This window comes from Stenella coeruleoalba (genome assembly GCF_951394435.1).
Source record: "Stenella coeruleoalba genome assembly, chromosome: 6".
Lineage (NCBI taxonomy): Eukaryota > Metazoa > Chordata > Mammalia > Artiodactyla > Delphinidae > Stenella > Stenella coeruleoalba.
The window spans coordinates 94,738,332-94,752,934 of record NC_137151.1 but is presented as its reverse complement, the minus strand read 5'-3'; the positions used below and the strand labels follow the sequence as shown (position 1 = coordinate 94,752,934).

At 42.0% G+C, this 14,603-nt stretch overlaps 1 protein-coding gene across 1 annotated transcript in view; it reads right to left on the bottom strand.

Moving 5' to 3' along the window:
- Positions 1-12,388, bottom strand: part of KIAA2012 — a gene marked incomplete at its 3' end in the record, with an annotated part of 111,833 nt that extends 99,445 nt beyond the window's left edge. Inside the window, exons 1-2 of the mRNA XM_079924763.1 lie at positions 12,031-12,388; positions 10,562-10,846 (exon numbers count right to left, since the gene is read on the bottom strand). Of these exons, the coding sequence (XP_079780889.1) occupies positions 10,562-10,846; positions 12,031-12,114 (369 nt within the window). The 5' untranslated portion in view covers positions 12,115-12,388. The remainder of the gene's footprint in view (positions 1-10,561; positions 10,847-12,030) is intronic.
- Positions 12,389-14,603: the final 2,215 nt, after the last annotated feature.

Below are 14,603 nucleotides of genomic sequence, written 5' to 3'. Positions count from 1 at the left end.
CTCCAGGCACGCAGGCTTCAGTAGTTGTGGCTTGCGGGCTCTAGAGTGCAGGCTCATTAGTTGTGGTGCACGAGTTTTGTTGCTCCGTGGCATGTGGGATCTTCCCAAACTGGGGTCGAACCCATGTCCCCTGCATTGGCAGGTGGATTCTTAACCACTGCGCCACCAGGGAAGTGCCCTTAGTGGCTTTAAATGATACAAATTTGTTATTTTACAGTGCCGGAGGTCAGAAGTTTGAAATGGGTCTCACAGGGCTAAAATCAAGGTGTTACAGGGCTTTCTGGAGGCTCTAGGGAAGAATCTGTTCCTTTGCTTTTTCCAGTTTCTAGAGGCTGCCTGCGTTCCTTGGCCTGTGACCCCTTCCTCCATCTTGAAAGCCAGCAACATTGGGCTGAGTCCTTCTCATGCTGCCATCTCTCTGGTTCTCTCTTTTGATTCCGTCTTCCCCTTTTAAGGATCCCTGCGATTATACTGGGCCTGCCCTGATAATCCAGGATAACCGCCTTGTTTTAAGGCCATCTGGTTAGTAATCTTAATTCCACCTGCAACCTTAATTTCCCTTTGCCATATAACCTAGTATATTCATAAGTTCCAGCAATTAGGTTGTAGACATCTTTGGGGGGCCATTATTCTGCCTACCACAGCTTCTTTAAGTTTTTTTTTCTAGTTTTCTGGTTCCTGTTCGTAATTTCTCAAATTATGCCTGTGAAGTTGGTTCATAAATTTCACATCTCATTGGATTAACTGAAGTACTGTGGGAGGCCACAGGCCTGCTTAGGTTACCAAAAAGCTCACTCAGGGTTAAATCTATTCACTCATTTCCAACATGTAGAATAATAAGTTAAGTGGAAAAAAGCAAGGTATTAGAAAGAATGTATAGTACAACTACAATCCCATTAAAGTTTATTTTATAAATGTATAATCATGGTGGAAAGACTGGAAGAAAATACATTAAAATTCTAATAACAACAGTATTAGGGTGTTGGGCATAAGATTACAGATAGTTTTTTCTTCTCTCTTTTTTTATGGAATCAAAATTTCAGTAAAATAGATTATATTATAAATGGAAAACACGTTAAAAATTAATGTATTTTATTGCACCCACCGCCCTTGCATACATTCTCCATATTTTTCTATTCCTTCTCCAACATTATTCTGAACCTCTAACCACCAAAATTACTCTAAAACATAAAAGGAGGCAGAAGGGAGCCAGGAAGGGAGTTTCTGGAACAGGGAAATAAACGATAGCAGGAGGTTGGCTGCCGATGGTTCCAGACTTCTCAGGCCTGCCTTGGCTTTGCTAATCAACCCCAGCTTTTGGTTCTTCTGAAATGAGTAATTAGTGTGCACAGAGGGGTCTCTTATCCACACTCCACCGGGAATGCTTCCTCTAACGAGGGACTAGCTCTGGCCCGCCAGCTCCCTGGTGCTCCCCCGGCCTCCATGTGCAGAGGGGCAATGGGGCGCCCATGCATCTGTCCGCAGCCCCACACTGGCTGTCATGGCCACCCCACCTCGGTCCTGGCAGGCAAGGGTTTTCAGAAGGTGGAAGGAGCCCATGTGTGCAGTACTCCTGCCCAGCAGATATGCGGTGGCAGGATGCCAGTGTCCCCAGGAAGACAAGAAATGCCCAGATCGCCAGCTGTCATCGTACCACAGAGGGTGGGCACCCTTTGTGTGCAGGAGTCAACAGAGAGGTAAAGAGAGAAATCCAGCTCTCCCAGGGCTGGCAGGCAAAGCCCTCTGTAGTTTGACCCCACCCACTTCTCCAGGTAAGAGCCACACCTGTCTAATTACTCTGACTTTGCCCACTCTCCCCCCTGGGCTTTCACTGACCTATGCCTAGAGGGCTGTGCTCCATTTATTTTTTTACCACAAGACTCAGCTCAGATTCTACCTCCTCCACGACGCCACTCTAGATTTTCCTAGTAGGAAGCAATCTCAGTCTCTAGCATCTTTATACTTTGACAGCATATTAATAAATTATAGTCTAGTTCCTCTCATGGGCTGCCTTGTATCAGGTATCACAGGAGCACAAATCTGCCTACCTGACCACATTGTACACCCAGCCCTACTGGGTAGAGGTTATGACCTCCCACCGCCACACCCTGGCAACTAATATGTTCATCTAACAACCATCTGTTGAGAATTTGCCATGTGTCAGGCAATGTTCAAGGCACTGAGTATTTAATAACTATTCAAGATGTTAGCTTAATGGAATAGAAATCCCCCAAATGTCTGTACTTTCCTGCTGACCACCTGTACCTTGAGCTGCCCACTGCAGTCAGAAGTCCTTCTCTCCGGAGGAGCATAGCTGGTGTCTCTTGCCCCTTGGTCAGGCTTGCCGGAGTTAGTGTGCCCTGGCAAAGGCCAAGCCTTATTAGAACAGAGGGTAACCACCATTGTTGTTGCACCTGTGCAGGTGTGCCTGGAGCCAGACTTGGGGCTGCCAGGTGAGTGCAACCAGAGTGGAGGTGAGGGTGAGGTGGGAGGGGAGAGATGTGTGTCCACTTGCAGCTGTGCCTGAAAAGTCTTCTCAGCCCCAGCCTGACTTTAATCAGCCTCGTGTAAACACTGCCGCTTTCAGCTAGCCCTTTTCTCTGCAGGTTTAATTTCTGAGAGTCTGTACAAATGATACTATCTCTCCCACATATCTTTGGTGGCCATATGTTCCTGAGTATCAAGCCATTAAGAAGAGAATCATAAAGTGGTCTGAATTTTCCCATAGTTGCAATGTTGTTACAGGGTTTGATTCTCAACCAAACCATTTAGCATCAAAGATTTGACCAGCCATATGTCACAAAAGCAAAGAAGATACAACAACTAGAAATGAAAACAGAAAAAATTAAGCTTCAGTTTCTTTAAGAGCTCAGTCTGCTTCAGTCTGAATCCTGGCTCCATTACTTACTAGCTGTGTGGCTTTGGGGAAATTACTTGACCCATCTGTGCCTCAGTTTCTTTATCTGTCAAATAAGGATGATAAAAGTACATACCCTGCCTGCAAAAATAAATGAAGTTGGATCCTTACCTTGCATCATAGACAAAAGTTAACTCAAAGTAGAATAGACTTAAGAGCTAAAACTATAAAACTCTTAGAAGAAGACGCAGGGGAAAAGCTTCACAACATTGGATTTGGTGATGATTTCTTGGATATGACACCAAAAGAATAGGCAACAGAAGAAAAAATAGATAAGTTGGACTTCATGAAAATGTAAAGCTTGGGACTTCCCTGGCAGTCAGTGGTTAAGACTCCGTGCTTCCACTGCAGGGGACACGGATTCAATCCCTGGTGGGGGAAGTAAGATCCTGCATGCCACGTGGCCAAAAAAAAAAAAGAAAGAAAGAAAGAAAATGTAAAACTTTTGTGCATCAAAGGACACTAGCAGGAGTGAAAAGGCAACCCACAGAATGGGAGAAATTATTTGCAAATCATATATATCTGATAAGGGATTAATATGCAGAATGTATAAAGAACCCTTACAACTCAAAAACAAAAAAACAAAACCTGATTTTAAAATGGGCAAAGGACTCGGATAGACAGTTTTCCAAAGAAGAGACACAAATGGCCAATAAGCACATGAAAAGATGCTAAATATTACTTGTTACTAAGGTATGCAAATCAAAACCACAATGAGATACTGCTTCACACCCATTAAGATAGCTATTATTAAAAAAAACCCACAGAAAATACAAGTGTTGTTGAAGATTTGTAGAAATTGAAACCCTTGGGCATTGCTAATGGGAATGTAAAATGATGCAGCGACTAAGGAAAACAGTACAGCGCTTCCTCAAAAAACAAAAAATAGAATTACATATGATCCAGCAATTCTACTTTGGGTATATACTCAAAAGAATTAAAAGCAGGGACATGGACAGGTATTTGTACATCCAGGTTTATAGCAGCATTATTCACAATAGCCAAAACGTGGAAGCAATTTGTGTCCATCAACTGATGAATGAATAAACAAAATGTGGTATATATACGTAGTGAATCATTATTCAGCTTTAAAAAGAAAGGAAATTCTGATACATGCTACAATATGAACAAACCTTGAAGACATTATGCTAAATGAAATAAACCGATTACAAAATACTGAAAGGATAACTATTATTTCACTCATATGAGGTACTTACAGTGGTCAAATTCATAGACACAAAAAGTAGAATGATGGAAAATAGGGAATTACTGTTTAATGTGTAGAGAGTTTCAGTTTTGCTAGATAAAAAAGTTTTAGAGATGGATGGTGGTAATTGTTGTATAACAATGTGAATGTACTTACTGCCACTCAACTGTATACTTAAAATTGATTAAAATGGTAAATTTTATGTATATTTTACAACAATAAAAAGTACACATAAAGTTGTTGTGAGGATTAAATGAGATAGTAAGTATAAAGTGCTTAGAATGGTGATGGGTACAATAGTATTACTTAAGTGTTAGCCGTTATTATAAATATTCTGTATCTAGTGGTTATACAAGGGAACCAATGGATGAAATACATAAAGCCAAGCCTACTGGATCATATATATGGCTTACTTGAACATGTTACCTAACAACACAGATTGGTTTTAATGAAAATCTGATTTGTGTAATAAAGGATTTTAAGGGATGTGTTGGAAGACCAAGATCCCTTTAAAAAAACACTGTTAAAGCAGGAGAGATGTTTCTTTTCCCTGGAGCATGTGGAATCTTCAAAATGAGGCCCTCTAGGGACTAAAAGTGGGGCTTTGGACTCAATTGTCCAGGCTCCAATTCTAGCTCCACCACTTAGATGTATAATTTGGGGGAAGTTAATTAACTTCAAACCCCCATTTTTCCTACTACAAAATGGAAGTAATGGTGGCACCCAGCTCATTAGCTTGTGCAGATTGGGTGTGGTTATAGAGATTAAATGCCTGGCCCACACCAAGCGCTCACAGGTGTTAGCTATGACTGACAATACCTTTGACCTCATCATTACGGATGACCATGATTCTCTCCCGATCTTTCCTACTTCTAGGTTTATTAAAGGCTCTAAGTACAACTGCTCAGGAGCTGCTCAAATGGAGCACACTTGGCAGAATGAGTGCAGTCAAGCCACTCTTCCTCCCCTTGCTGCTTTGGTACCTCCTAGAACCTTGCTGACAGCCATCAGAGCACTTCGTAGGGACACCATCAAACCAGTAGCAGGTAATTGATTAGGACTTGCAAAGGGAACTTTGTCTTACTGATCTTTGGCTGAAAGGATAATTTATTATTCTTCCTATTTTTCTATATCTTTCTATTTTGTATAATGAGCTGATGTTATGATTAGAGTGGAAAAATAAACTTTATTCTAAAAACATAACTTATCACAATATTACTTGATAAAATAGTAGTCTGAAAGTGCCTTCATGGGTTGTATATTGACTGAAAACACCAACTAAAGAGTTAAGCACCTTGAGTACTGAGATGTGGGGAGAGATTAGGCAGTATGGAATCAGTGGAACAAGGTTGGCAATACTCTTAAATGTAATCACACTTATAAGGGAGATGGCAGATGCAATACAATCTCGGTTGAAACCAGCTATTGTAAACTGAATCCTGTTCATGCTTCAATGGGATAAAGAAATGGGATGCTCTGTGAACTGAATTTTTAAAACATATTATTTCGAATACATTACTTAATCAATGTACCTTGTTGGACATGTAAAAAATATCACCGGATTTGCAAAATTTTAAAAATATAAGAATAAGGAATACGAAAACAATGTGAGAATTGTTTAAAATTTCCAATGATTTGAGAGGTACTTGAGGTTTCTGCTATGCTTCAAAAGCATCATTATGAGTATCATTTAGATACTACCCCAAATTATGGTTATTTAGATTTTATAGCTATTTGATTTTTAAATATGTGATGGGAAGCTGGACGAATTAGAGGCCTCAAGAAGAATGGTTTTAATTTTGGGAATGTTTGTACCGTATTTCCTTCTGTTTTAAAAAAAAACAAACAAGCAACACATCTGTGTGTATCTAGAAGTGTAAGAACTCCGACATCTAATCTCTCGATTTAGCGCATTTATCTTTGCTCATTAGGAAGTTAGGCCATCAAGAAAGTTAAAGAGTAGGTGTGTATTGAGCTATAAAATGAAACCCAGATGGATTGCCACATGCATGTCATTAGATCCATATGTAGAACTGGAGATGGTGTGAGATGTTTTAAAAATTTAATTCACCTTCCTGCGACAGCCTTGATTGTCACGGGTATGAGTGGAGCCAGCGTTGTGTAGGTTTCCTGATTCACAGTTTAGCCAGGAGAGATCCTTCTGTGAGCAGCGCTACTCTATTGGTTACCCAACCTCCCTTTTATTCCCCTCCTCACTTTGGCTCTTTTACTTTGAGTGTGGTGTTTTTAACTCTTGGACTATACTATTTGGATGAAGAAATACTGATCCCGAGGAACAGATGGTGTGGTTCTTGCGGGGCTCAGTTTACAGCTCTATTCTGTTTCCCACCTGGCTCTCTAGGGTTAACCTGGCCTTCCCTTTCATTGTCTACCTCCTTCAAAGTCATAGTTCTGTTTTGTTTTTCTGGTTTTTTTGGATAGGTAAGACGTGGATTTACTTAGAGAGAAACACTCCATAGACAGAGTGTGGGCCATCTCAGAAGGCGAGAGGCACGGAAATATGGCATGGTTAGTTTTTATGGGCTGGGTAATTTCATAGGCTGATGAGGGGAAGGATTCTTCAACTATCAATATTTTGGGGAAGGGGCGGAGATTTCTAGGAATGGGGCCACCACCCACTCTTTGATATTTGATGGTCGGCCTCAGAACTGTCATGGTGCTGGTGGGTATGTCACTTAGACAAATTTTTTATTTTAAAAATTCCATGACTTGAAAAAAATAATGTTTGGTGAAAAGATATGTATGAATAAAAATATGACTTATAGTCCCATCACCCATGGTTAAATTTTGATGTGTATACTCCTTCTTGTATAACTAATTTTTAAAACTTGGGATTATATTCGAGAGGTGATGTTTTGTACACTGTCTAGTTTCGAATGCTGGTGTAATTGTCTATGTGGCTGTATAAATCTTGAGTGAATTACTTGAACTCTCCTTAATTACTTGAACTCTCTGCTTTAATTTCCTTACCTTTAAAATGGAATAATAATAGTACCTACCCCTACAATTGATAGAAAGCATATTGAGTTATGCAATGGAAAGCACTTAGAACAGTGGCAGGAACATAGTAAATACTCAAAAAATGTTAATGAACTTTGCTATTTTTAATATGAATACTATTTTACAACCTGCTTTAAAAAAATACACTATATTTTCTCATGTAATTCATGAGTAATACATGATTTTATTGCCTGACCCCAAATCCGTTGTATGACTGTACTTTATTTAATCACTGTCCCATTGTTGGACATTTATTATTTTCAATGTTTTGTATGGTAATAAATAACCCTGTAGTAAACATTCTTGTGTGTAAATCTTTGGCCACATCTCTGATTATTTCCTAAGGCAACTTCCTAAAAGTAGAATGCTAAATCAAAGAGTATTAGCTCTTTTTAGGTTTTTGCCAAAATGCCCTCCAGAAATGTCATGTGAATTTGTACTCCTAATGTATGAGACATCTCATTTCCCCATAGCCGTCCCAGCACTGGATATTATGATTTTAAAAGTTTCTTGCCAGGCTATAGTTTTCATAATCAGATGGTGCTCTGTAGTTTCCAAAGCTCTCCTCTTCTGGAGAGGTGTTCATTGTCTTTTTTTTATAAATTTATTTATTTATTATTTTTGGCTGTGTTGGGTCTTCGTTGCTGCGTGCGGGCTTTTTCTAGTTGTGGCGAGTGGGGTCTACTCTGTCGTGGTGCATGGGCTTCTCACTGCGGTGGCTTCTCTTGTTGTGGAGCACGGGCTCTAGGCATGCGGGCTTCAGTAGCTGTGGCACGCAGGCTCAGTAGTTGTGGCTCGCAGGCTCTAGAGCGCAGGCTCAGTAGTTGTGGCGCACGGGTTTAGCTGCTCCGCGGCACGTGGGATCTTCCCAGACCAGGGCTCGAACCCATGTCCCCTGCATTGGTAGGCAGATTCTTAACCACTGTGCCACCAGGGAAGCCCGTGTTCATTGTATTTAATTCCAAATCCCTCTTGAGTTTTTTTCCTCCTATTTTAATGTACCACATCCTCTAATCTTAAAGTCCTGCCTTATTACTATTCCAGACTTTTTCTTTCCTTTCTGATTTCCTCACACCATTTCCCTTCTACTCATTTGGAGTGAGACTACAGTGTTCTGTTTGTACAGTTACATGTTGTAAATCTGGTAGCTAGATACCTCAGGAAGACAGGAACTTTTTTTTCATGGAGCCCAAGTCTAACTAAAATTGAAGCCATCCCCAAACAGACTCATCTACTTTATAAAGTAATAAGATCACTGTTGCCTGGAATATTGAAGCCCTATAGACAAGCATCTGAAAGCTGTGGAGGGTATTCTTGCTCTGGGCAGTAAGTCAGCCTACATTATCAGCGTCCAGACCGGAAAACAGAAACCACTCTAAATATTTAAGCATAGAAGGAATTTAATTCAGGTAATCGGTTACACAAGTGAATAGAGAGCTCAGAAGCCAAAAAGATGTTGAGGCAACACTGAGATTAGTAACATCAGGAAGCCAGTCTGACCCCTAGGTGAAAGGGCAGAGTGAGGAGCTGGCAGGGTCACCTGGAGGAACCTAGAGCTACAACGGCCCTGCTTGTCTGTTGGGAGCTGGGCCACAGAGGTGATACGGGTGCTTCTCACCACTACAGGTAGAATGGGAGGGGAGAAATACCCGGGCATTTTTCTTCTCCCTCTCCAATCTCCTTCCAGTGTCTTCCAATGGCAAATTCAATTAGAAGCCAGTTGACACAGATGTTTGTGGAATTACATGCAGCCTGTGGTCAACCCCACCGTGATGCAGAGTAGAGTAAGGTAAGGGTGAGGAGTGGATGTGAGGGCAAACACGCCAAGGCCTTCCAAGTCCACGGACAATAGGGTGGAGTGCAAAGCATGCTGGCCCTGGAGAGTAGGCAGTCTTGGGTTTGAATCCTGGCTCTGTCATTAACTAGCTCTGAGACCCTGGCCAAACCACTTAACTCCTCCGAGCCTCATTTTCCTCATCTACAAAAGGGGGCAAGAAAAACTATATCTCACAGGTCATTGTGAAGATTTAATGAAATAATAGCTGTAATATAATGCTAAGCATTCAACAACAATTGGTTTCCTTTCATCCAAGAATTTATGATTTTTAATACAAAGAGCAATTGGGCATTTGGTCAAGGTCATTAAGCTTCTTTGTATTTTGAAAGAAGGAAAAGGAGCAGAGGAACTTTCCTTTTGGAAACTCTGCCTTGGTGGGGTAGGTGATAAATTGCTCAATAAGGATACTGGGGGATGATCTAAAAAACATTGACGGTATCATGCATGATCGATTCATTCATTTCACAAACATTTATGGGTACTCACTTTTTTCTGGAAACTAAGATTTAGATGTGGTTCCTGCCCTCAAGGAGATGACAGAACCATTGACAAAGAGATGAATTGCAATGTATGATGGTATGGGAATGCTCACAGAGGAGGGAGTGATGGGATAGCTCTGTCTAGGGAAGTGGGAGAAGCTTCAGTGGGCGATGACATTGGAGTTGTGTTTTGAAGGATGAATAGGAGTTTTCCAGATGTAGAAGCATGTGCAAAAGTGTAGAGTCACAAAAGGGCATGGGATGTTAGTGGAACGGTAAGCTCTTCACATGGGTGGGGCCTTGAGGGGTCCATAGTCATGGCGGTGGCTAGAACAAGTTGCAGATATGGCTAGAAATGGAAGAGAAAGCCAGTGCTTGAAGCGCTTGGTACAAGAAGTTAACGACTTTATCCTGTGGGGAATGAGAAGCCAGCAGAGACTTTTAAACTAGGGAGTCACCCACCATCTATAAGCTAGAATTTCACGAAGTGACACATTGTCCCAGCCTCTCTCATGGCCTCAACCATAGGGCTGATGCATGTCATTATATAAAGCAGGGGCCATGTACACATCTCATAAGACATTAGAGCATATGAATCAGAGAAATGAGAACAGGCGTTTCCCCTTAATATTAAATTCAGAGTGGAAAAAGTCATTAACTTATCCTGCAGATGCTGAAGGGCTCAAGGTAAATATTTTAAACGTTCTCCTCATTTCCACAAAGCCAAGAACATCAGAGGTGTGATGATGATGCTTGTGGCTATGAGACAGAACTTCAAGGATTCCGATGAAATGTGTGCTAGCCCAGATCTGTCTGAATGCTGAAAAGGACTTTGTGTCATTCTAATGGAAAGGAAAACACAAAATGATAATAATATAGCCCTTTATGCTTTTCAGAGCCCTTTCACATAGATTATTTCATTTAAGCCTCATGACAATTGTGTACTGTGAGTACAATCCCATTTTAGAGATGAAGAAATGGAAGTCTGAGGGTTTCATACCTTCCTAGGGTCTGCAAAGAAGTTATATCCAAAGCTGCAACTGGATTTCTAGAGACACAGACCAGGGCCTTCCCTGAACCCTGGACAGTGCTCTGCCTACCTGTCTCCTTCCGTACGCCAGGATGGCTTCTTTGAGGTCCTGAAGTGTGTGCAGTTCAAGATCCAGCCTCTTCCTGTGGCCTTTGGGGCAGTAGGGGCCTTTACTCCTCTCTTTGGGGGTCAGTGCTGATACGGCTAAGCCTTCCGAGTAGAGGATCAGGGCGCCCTTTCTAGTGCTGAATGTTTTAGGAAGAAAGAGGCTCCACATGTGCTGGTCGGCATTGCCCTCATCCTGCGGTTTGCTGACCAGGATATAATCTTCTGGGGACTTCCAGTTCAAGTAATCCTGCAATGGAAAGAAACCTCCTTGATTGGTCCACAGTAGAAGGCCCTTTTATAGGAAATACTGCTTGGGTAGGTGTTTGGCATGTTTTTAGTGACTGGTTTTCTCTGAATTGCTCACATGGTGTCACAGAATACATTCACGCTTCTTAGCAACTGTTTTTGTTCTCTGCCTCTCAGAGTTAGCAGAACCTAGGGCAAGATTCTATTTTACCCTATATAACTTTCAGGAGAGCCATTTATGCCTGGAGGCTTAAATAGGGTAGAGTGTAGCTTCCAGGCCAGTTAAAATTTCCTGGTATGCAAGTAAGTCGTCAGAATTACCAAGGGCAGCAGATAACTTTGAAATTAGACCTGGACCGGCTGGCAGTTTAAATAGGAGAAAACCATTCCAGCCCATCACTTCAGCTGTACACAGGGAGAATTTCCATACATTCTAGATGCTGTGTAACGTTACCTAATTTGGCTGTTTAAGAGCCTATAAAGTAGTTACATATCTTGTAAGTAAGTAAATGCCATTGGCCACAGAGGTCCTTTGAAAATTTATATGTCTTTTAATACAGTGAAAGTGAAATATCATGACAAACTACAAAAACAGAGGAAATCTCTGTGTGATCCAAAATTTTTCAAAGTACCCCCAGTGGATTTCTTATTCCTGGCAGGATTCAATGAAATAAAATTCCAGTACAACAAGGGACTTTTGCTACCTCTTTAAAATGTTCTAAACTGAAAAAATTTTTTGCCTATATTACATGTGAGTCCTGGGGGTTGAATTCCAGAAGGTTCAAGGAAGCCATTGAATTGGCACGAATATTTCAGCATTTCAACCACAGAGCATGATGTCTAAAAACCAAACAGCCATCAGCTTGCCTAGAACACAGGTGGAAATTCTGGTCTTGTACCAAACCACCCAATTTCTAGACAATCTGGAATCTCCTGCAGTCTAAAGCAAATGAGGCTGTAAGTCAGTGTGTGAGGGGGAGGACGAGGGCCCCAGTGGCAATCTCTGTGTGTCAAGCAAACTATCTTATTTTCTCGAATTTAAGAAAAGGAGGGACAATCTTCCAGTGACCCCCACCACTGGACCAACAAAACAAACCAAAACACACAGGGCTCAGCCCCAAATGAAAAAATAGAACATTCCTCCTCCACCCCCAAAATATGCTTTTATTCAGCTGTAAGACTCACCTCTGGTTCAAAATAGACTTCTAACTTCTGTTTGTTCTGGACCAACTTCCCGTGTCCCCGGCTCAGGAGAGAGAGGGTGAACATATTTTCCCTCTGACCACCCTTCTCAAGGGCAGTTCATCTTGGTTTTGAAGGCTGAAAACTGGTCACACCTCAAGATTTCCTGAGCTCAGCAGTGAGCCCAAGAAGACCACAAACACTGGGCCTTTTATTAAATACATTTTCCCCTCATACAGCAGCTTCTTAATAACAACCAGTCACACAGTTTAGACAGTGTGTGTCTTTGTCGGGAGAAAAAATAAACCGCAAACCCAGACTCCTCAAGCCCTGGATTGTCTACTCTCTGGGCAACCTCTCTCTCCCCTTCGCCTGTGCCCTTGTTGTCCCCTGGTCCTGTTGCTCTGTTACCGGCCGCGCACCTCGGCAGATCTGGGCCACAGCACCGTCCTTCGCCTTGTGAGCGGAGGTTGTTTCCTGGTTGCTATGGCAGCACAGGGAAGTGAAGTCCCTTAAGCCGGACTAGGCAAGTCAGGGACTTCGGAGGACAGGGTTCACACCCTGCGGGGAGGGAGGGTCAAATGGACATCGAAGAGAGCAGGCTCAGATTTCAAGTCCTGATTTCGGGATTGGGAGGGTGGGTATGTTGGGATATTTTTTCTGTTATCTTATAGTATTGGTCTTGCTTTTAGAGAGCGTCTCCCCCTTCTCCTGATACGCGAGCCTTTCACTGTCAAGTGATCATTAACAGACTCAGAGGAATCGTCTAGGTCACCTAAGGCGACCTGTGATGTTTTCCTTGGCTGAGTTCCAGGGTCTCCTCAGCTGGACAGGAGTCCTCTTTCTGGTGGTCGCTGCTTTGCAGGAGTGAGTGCAGGACACTGGGAATCTCCAGATTCCTTTGCATACCTGGATCTCACTTGGGCACCTCCCATCTCTAGAGGGAGGGGGTACTTGGGAGATGCGGGTGGGGACATTTTTGTTGTCACAATGACTGTCCGCTGTCCTGCATAATGAAGAATAGTCTCACTCCGAATGTCAATGGCATCCTCTTTGAGAACCACTGCTGTGGCCTAGGCTGCTTTGACACTGTCAGGAGGACAGAACTGGGGGAAGAGGGTCAGAAAACAAAGAGACATTTTTGCTTATCTAGGACTCTGCTTTGGTCTGGAAAAGCGACCTGCCTTGTCATCTGTCATCAGAGCCTTCAGGGCAGTCCCATGGGAGCGCCCCCTGCTGACCTGGATGAAGAAGTGCAGCTGGCCCCAGGTCCACTTACCTTTAGATCTCCCTCTGTGGCTGTCACTTTTCTCGGAGGCAGGCTCAAGTCTCATGAGGAAGAAATAGAGGTCATCGTGTATAATTAGATTGGGCTTATCATGGGGAATCAAGTCAGTGAATGCAGAGGCTCGAAACAGAATTTAGTCAAAACCACAGTGGATACCACTTCAACACCCATTAGAATTGACTGTTAAAAAAAATAAAAACAAGCACAAAAAGCCCAGAAAATAACAATTGTTGCTGAAGACGTGGAGAAATTGGGATCCTTGTGCACTGTTAGTGGGAATATCAAGTGGTGCAACAGCTATGGAAAATAGTATGGTAGGAATTCGCTGGTGGTCCAGTGGTTAGGACTCTGAGCTTTCATTGCCAAGGGCCCTGGTTCAATCCCTGGTAGGGGAACTAACATCCCATAAGCTGCGTGGCCCAGCCTAGAACAACAACAACAAGAACAACAAAAACCAGTATGGCAGATCCGCAAAAAATTAAACATAGAATTACCGTACGATCCAGCGATTCCACTTTTGGGTATATGACCCCAAAGAGGTGAAAGCAAGGACTCAAGCAGATATTTGAGCACCCATGTTTATAGCACCATTATTCACAATAGCCAAAATGTGGAAAAAATTCAGGTGTCCACTTTTTTTTTTTTGCCATGCCACATGGCATGTGGGCTCTTAGTTCCCCAACCAGGGATCCAACCCGAGCCCCCCACAGTGGAAGCATGGAGTCTTAACCACTGGACCTTCAGGGAAGTGCCCAGGTGTCCACTTGACAGATGATAGATGAATGGAAAAACAAAATGTAACAAACACATACAATGGAATATTATTCAGCCTTGAAATGGAAAGAATTTGGATACATGCTACAATATGGTTGAACCTTGAAGACATTATGCTGAATGAAATTAGCCAGTCACAAAGGGACAGATATTGATATTGTATGATTCCAGTTATATGAGGTACTTTGAGTAGTCGAATTCATAGAGACAAAGTAGAGTGGTGTTTCCCAGGGGATGTGGTGAAAGGGAATGGAAAGTTAGTGTTGAATGGGTACAGAGTTTCAGTTTTGGAAGATGAAAAATTTCTGGAGATAGGTGATAGTGATAATTGTACAACAATGTAAAAGTACTTAATGCCAATGAATGGGACATTTTAAAATTATTAAAATGATAAATTTTATGTTATGCATATTTTAGATTTTGAGTTAAAATCTAAAACAAATATAGAGCAAAGAAAACAGAAAACTGAATTTAGCACTTTATAATGTGAAAGCCAATTGGTCAGCATAATTGT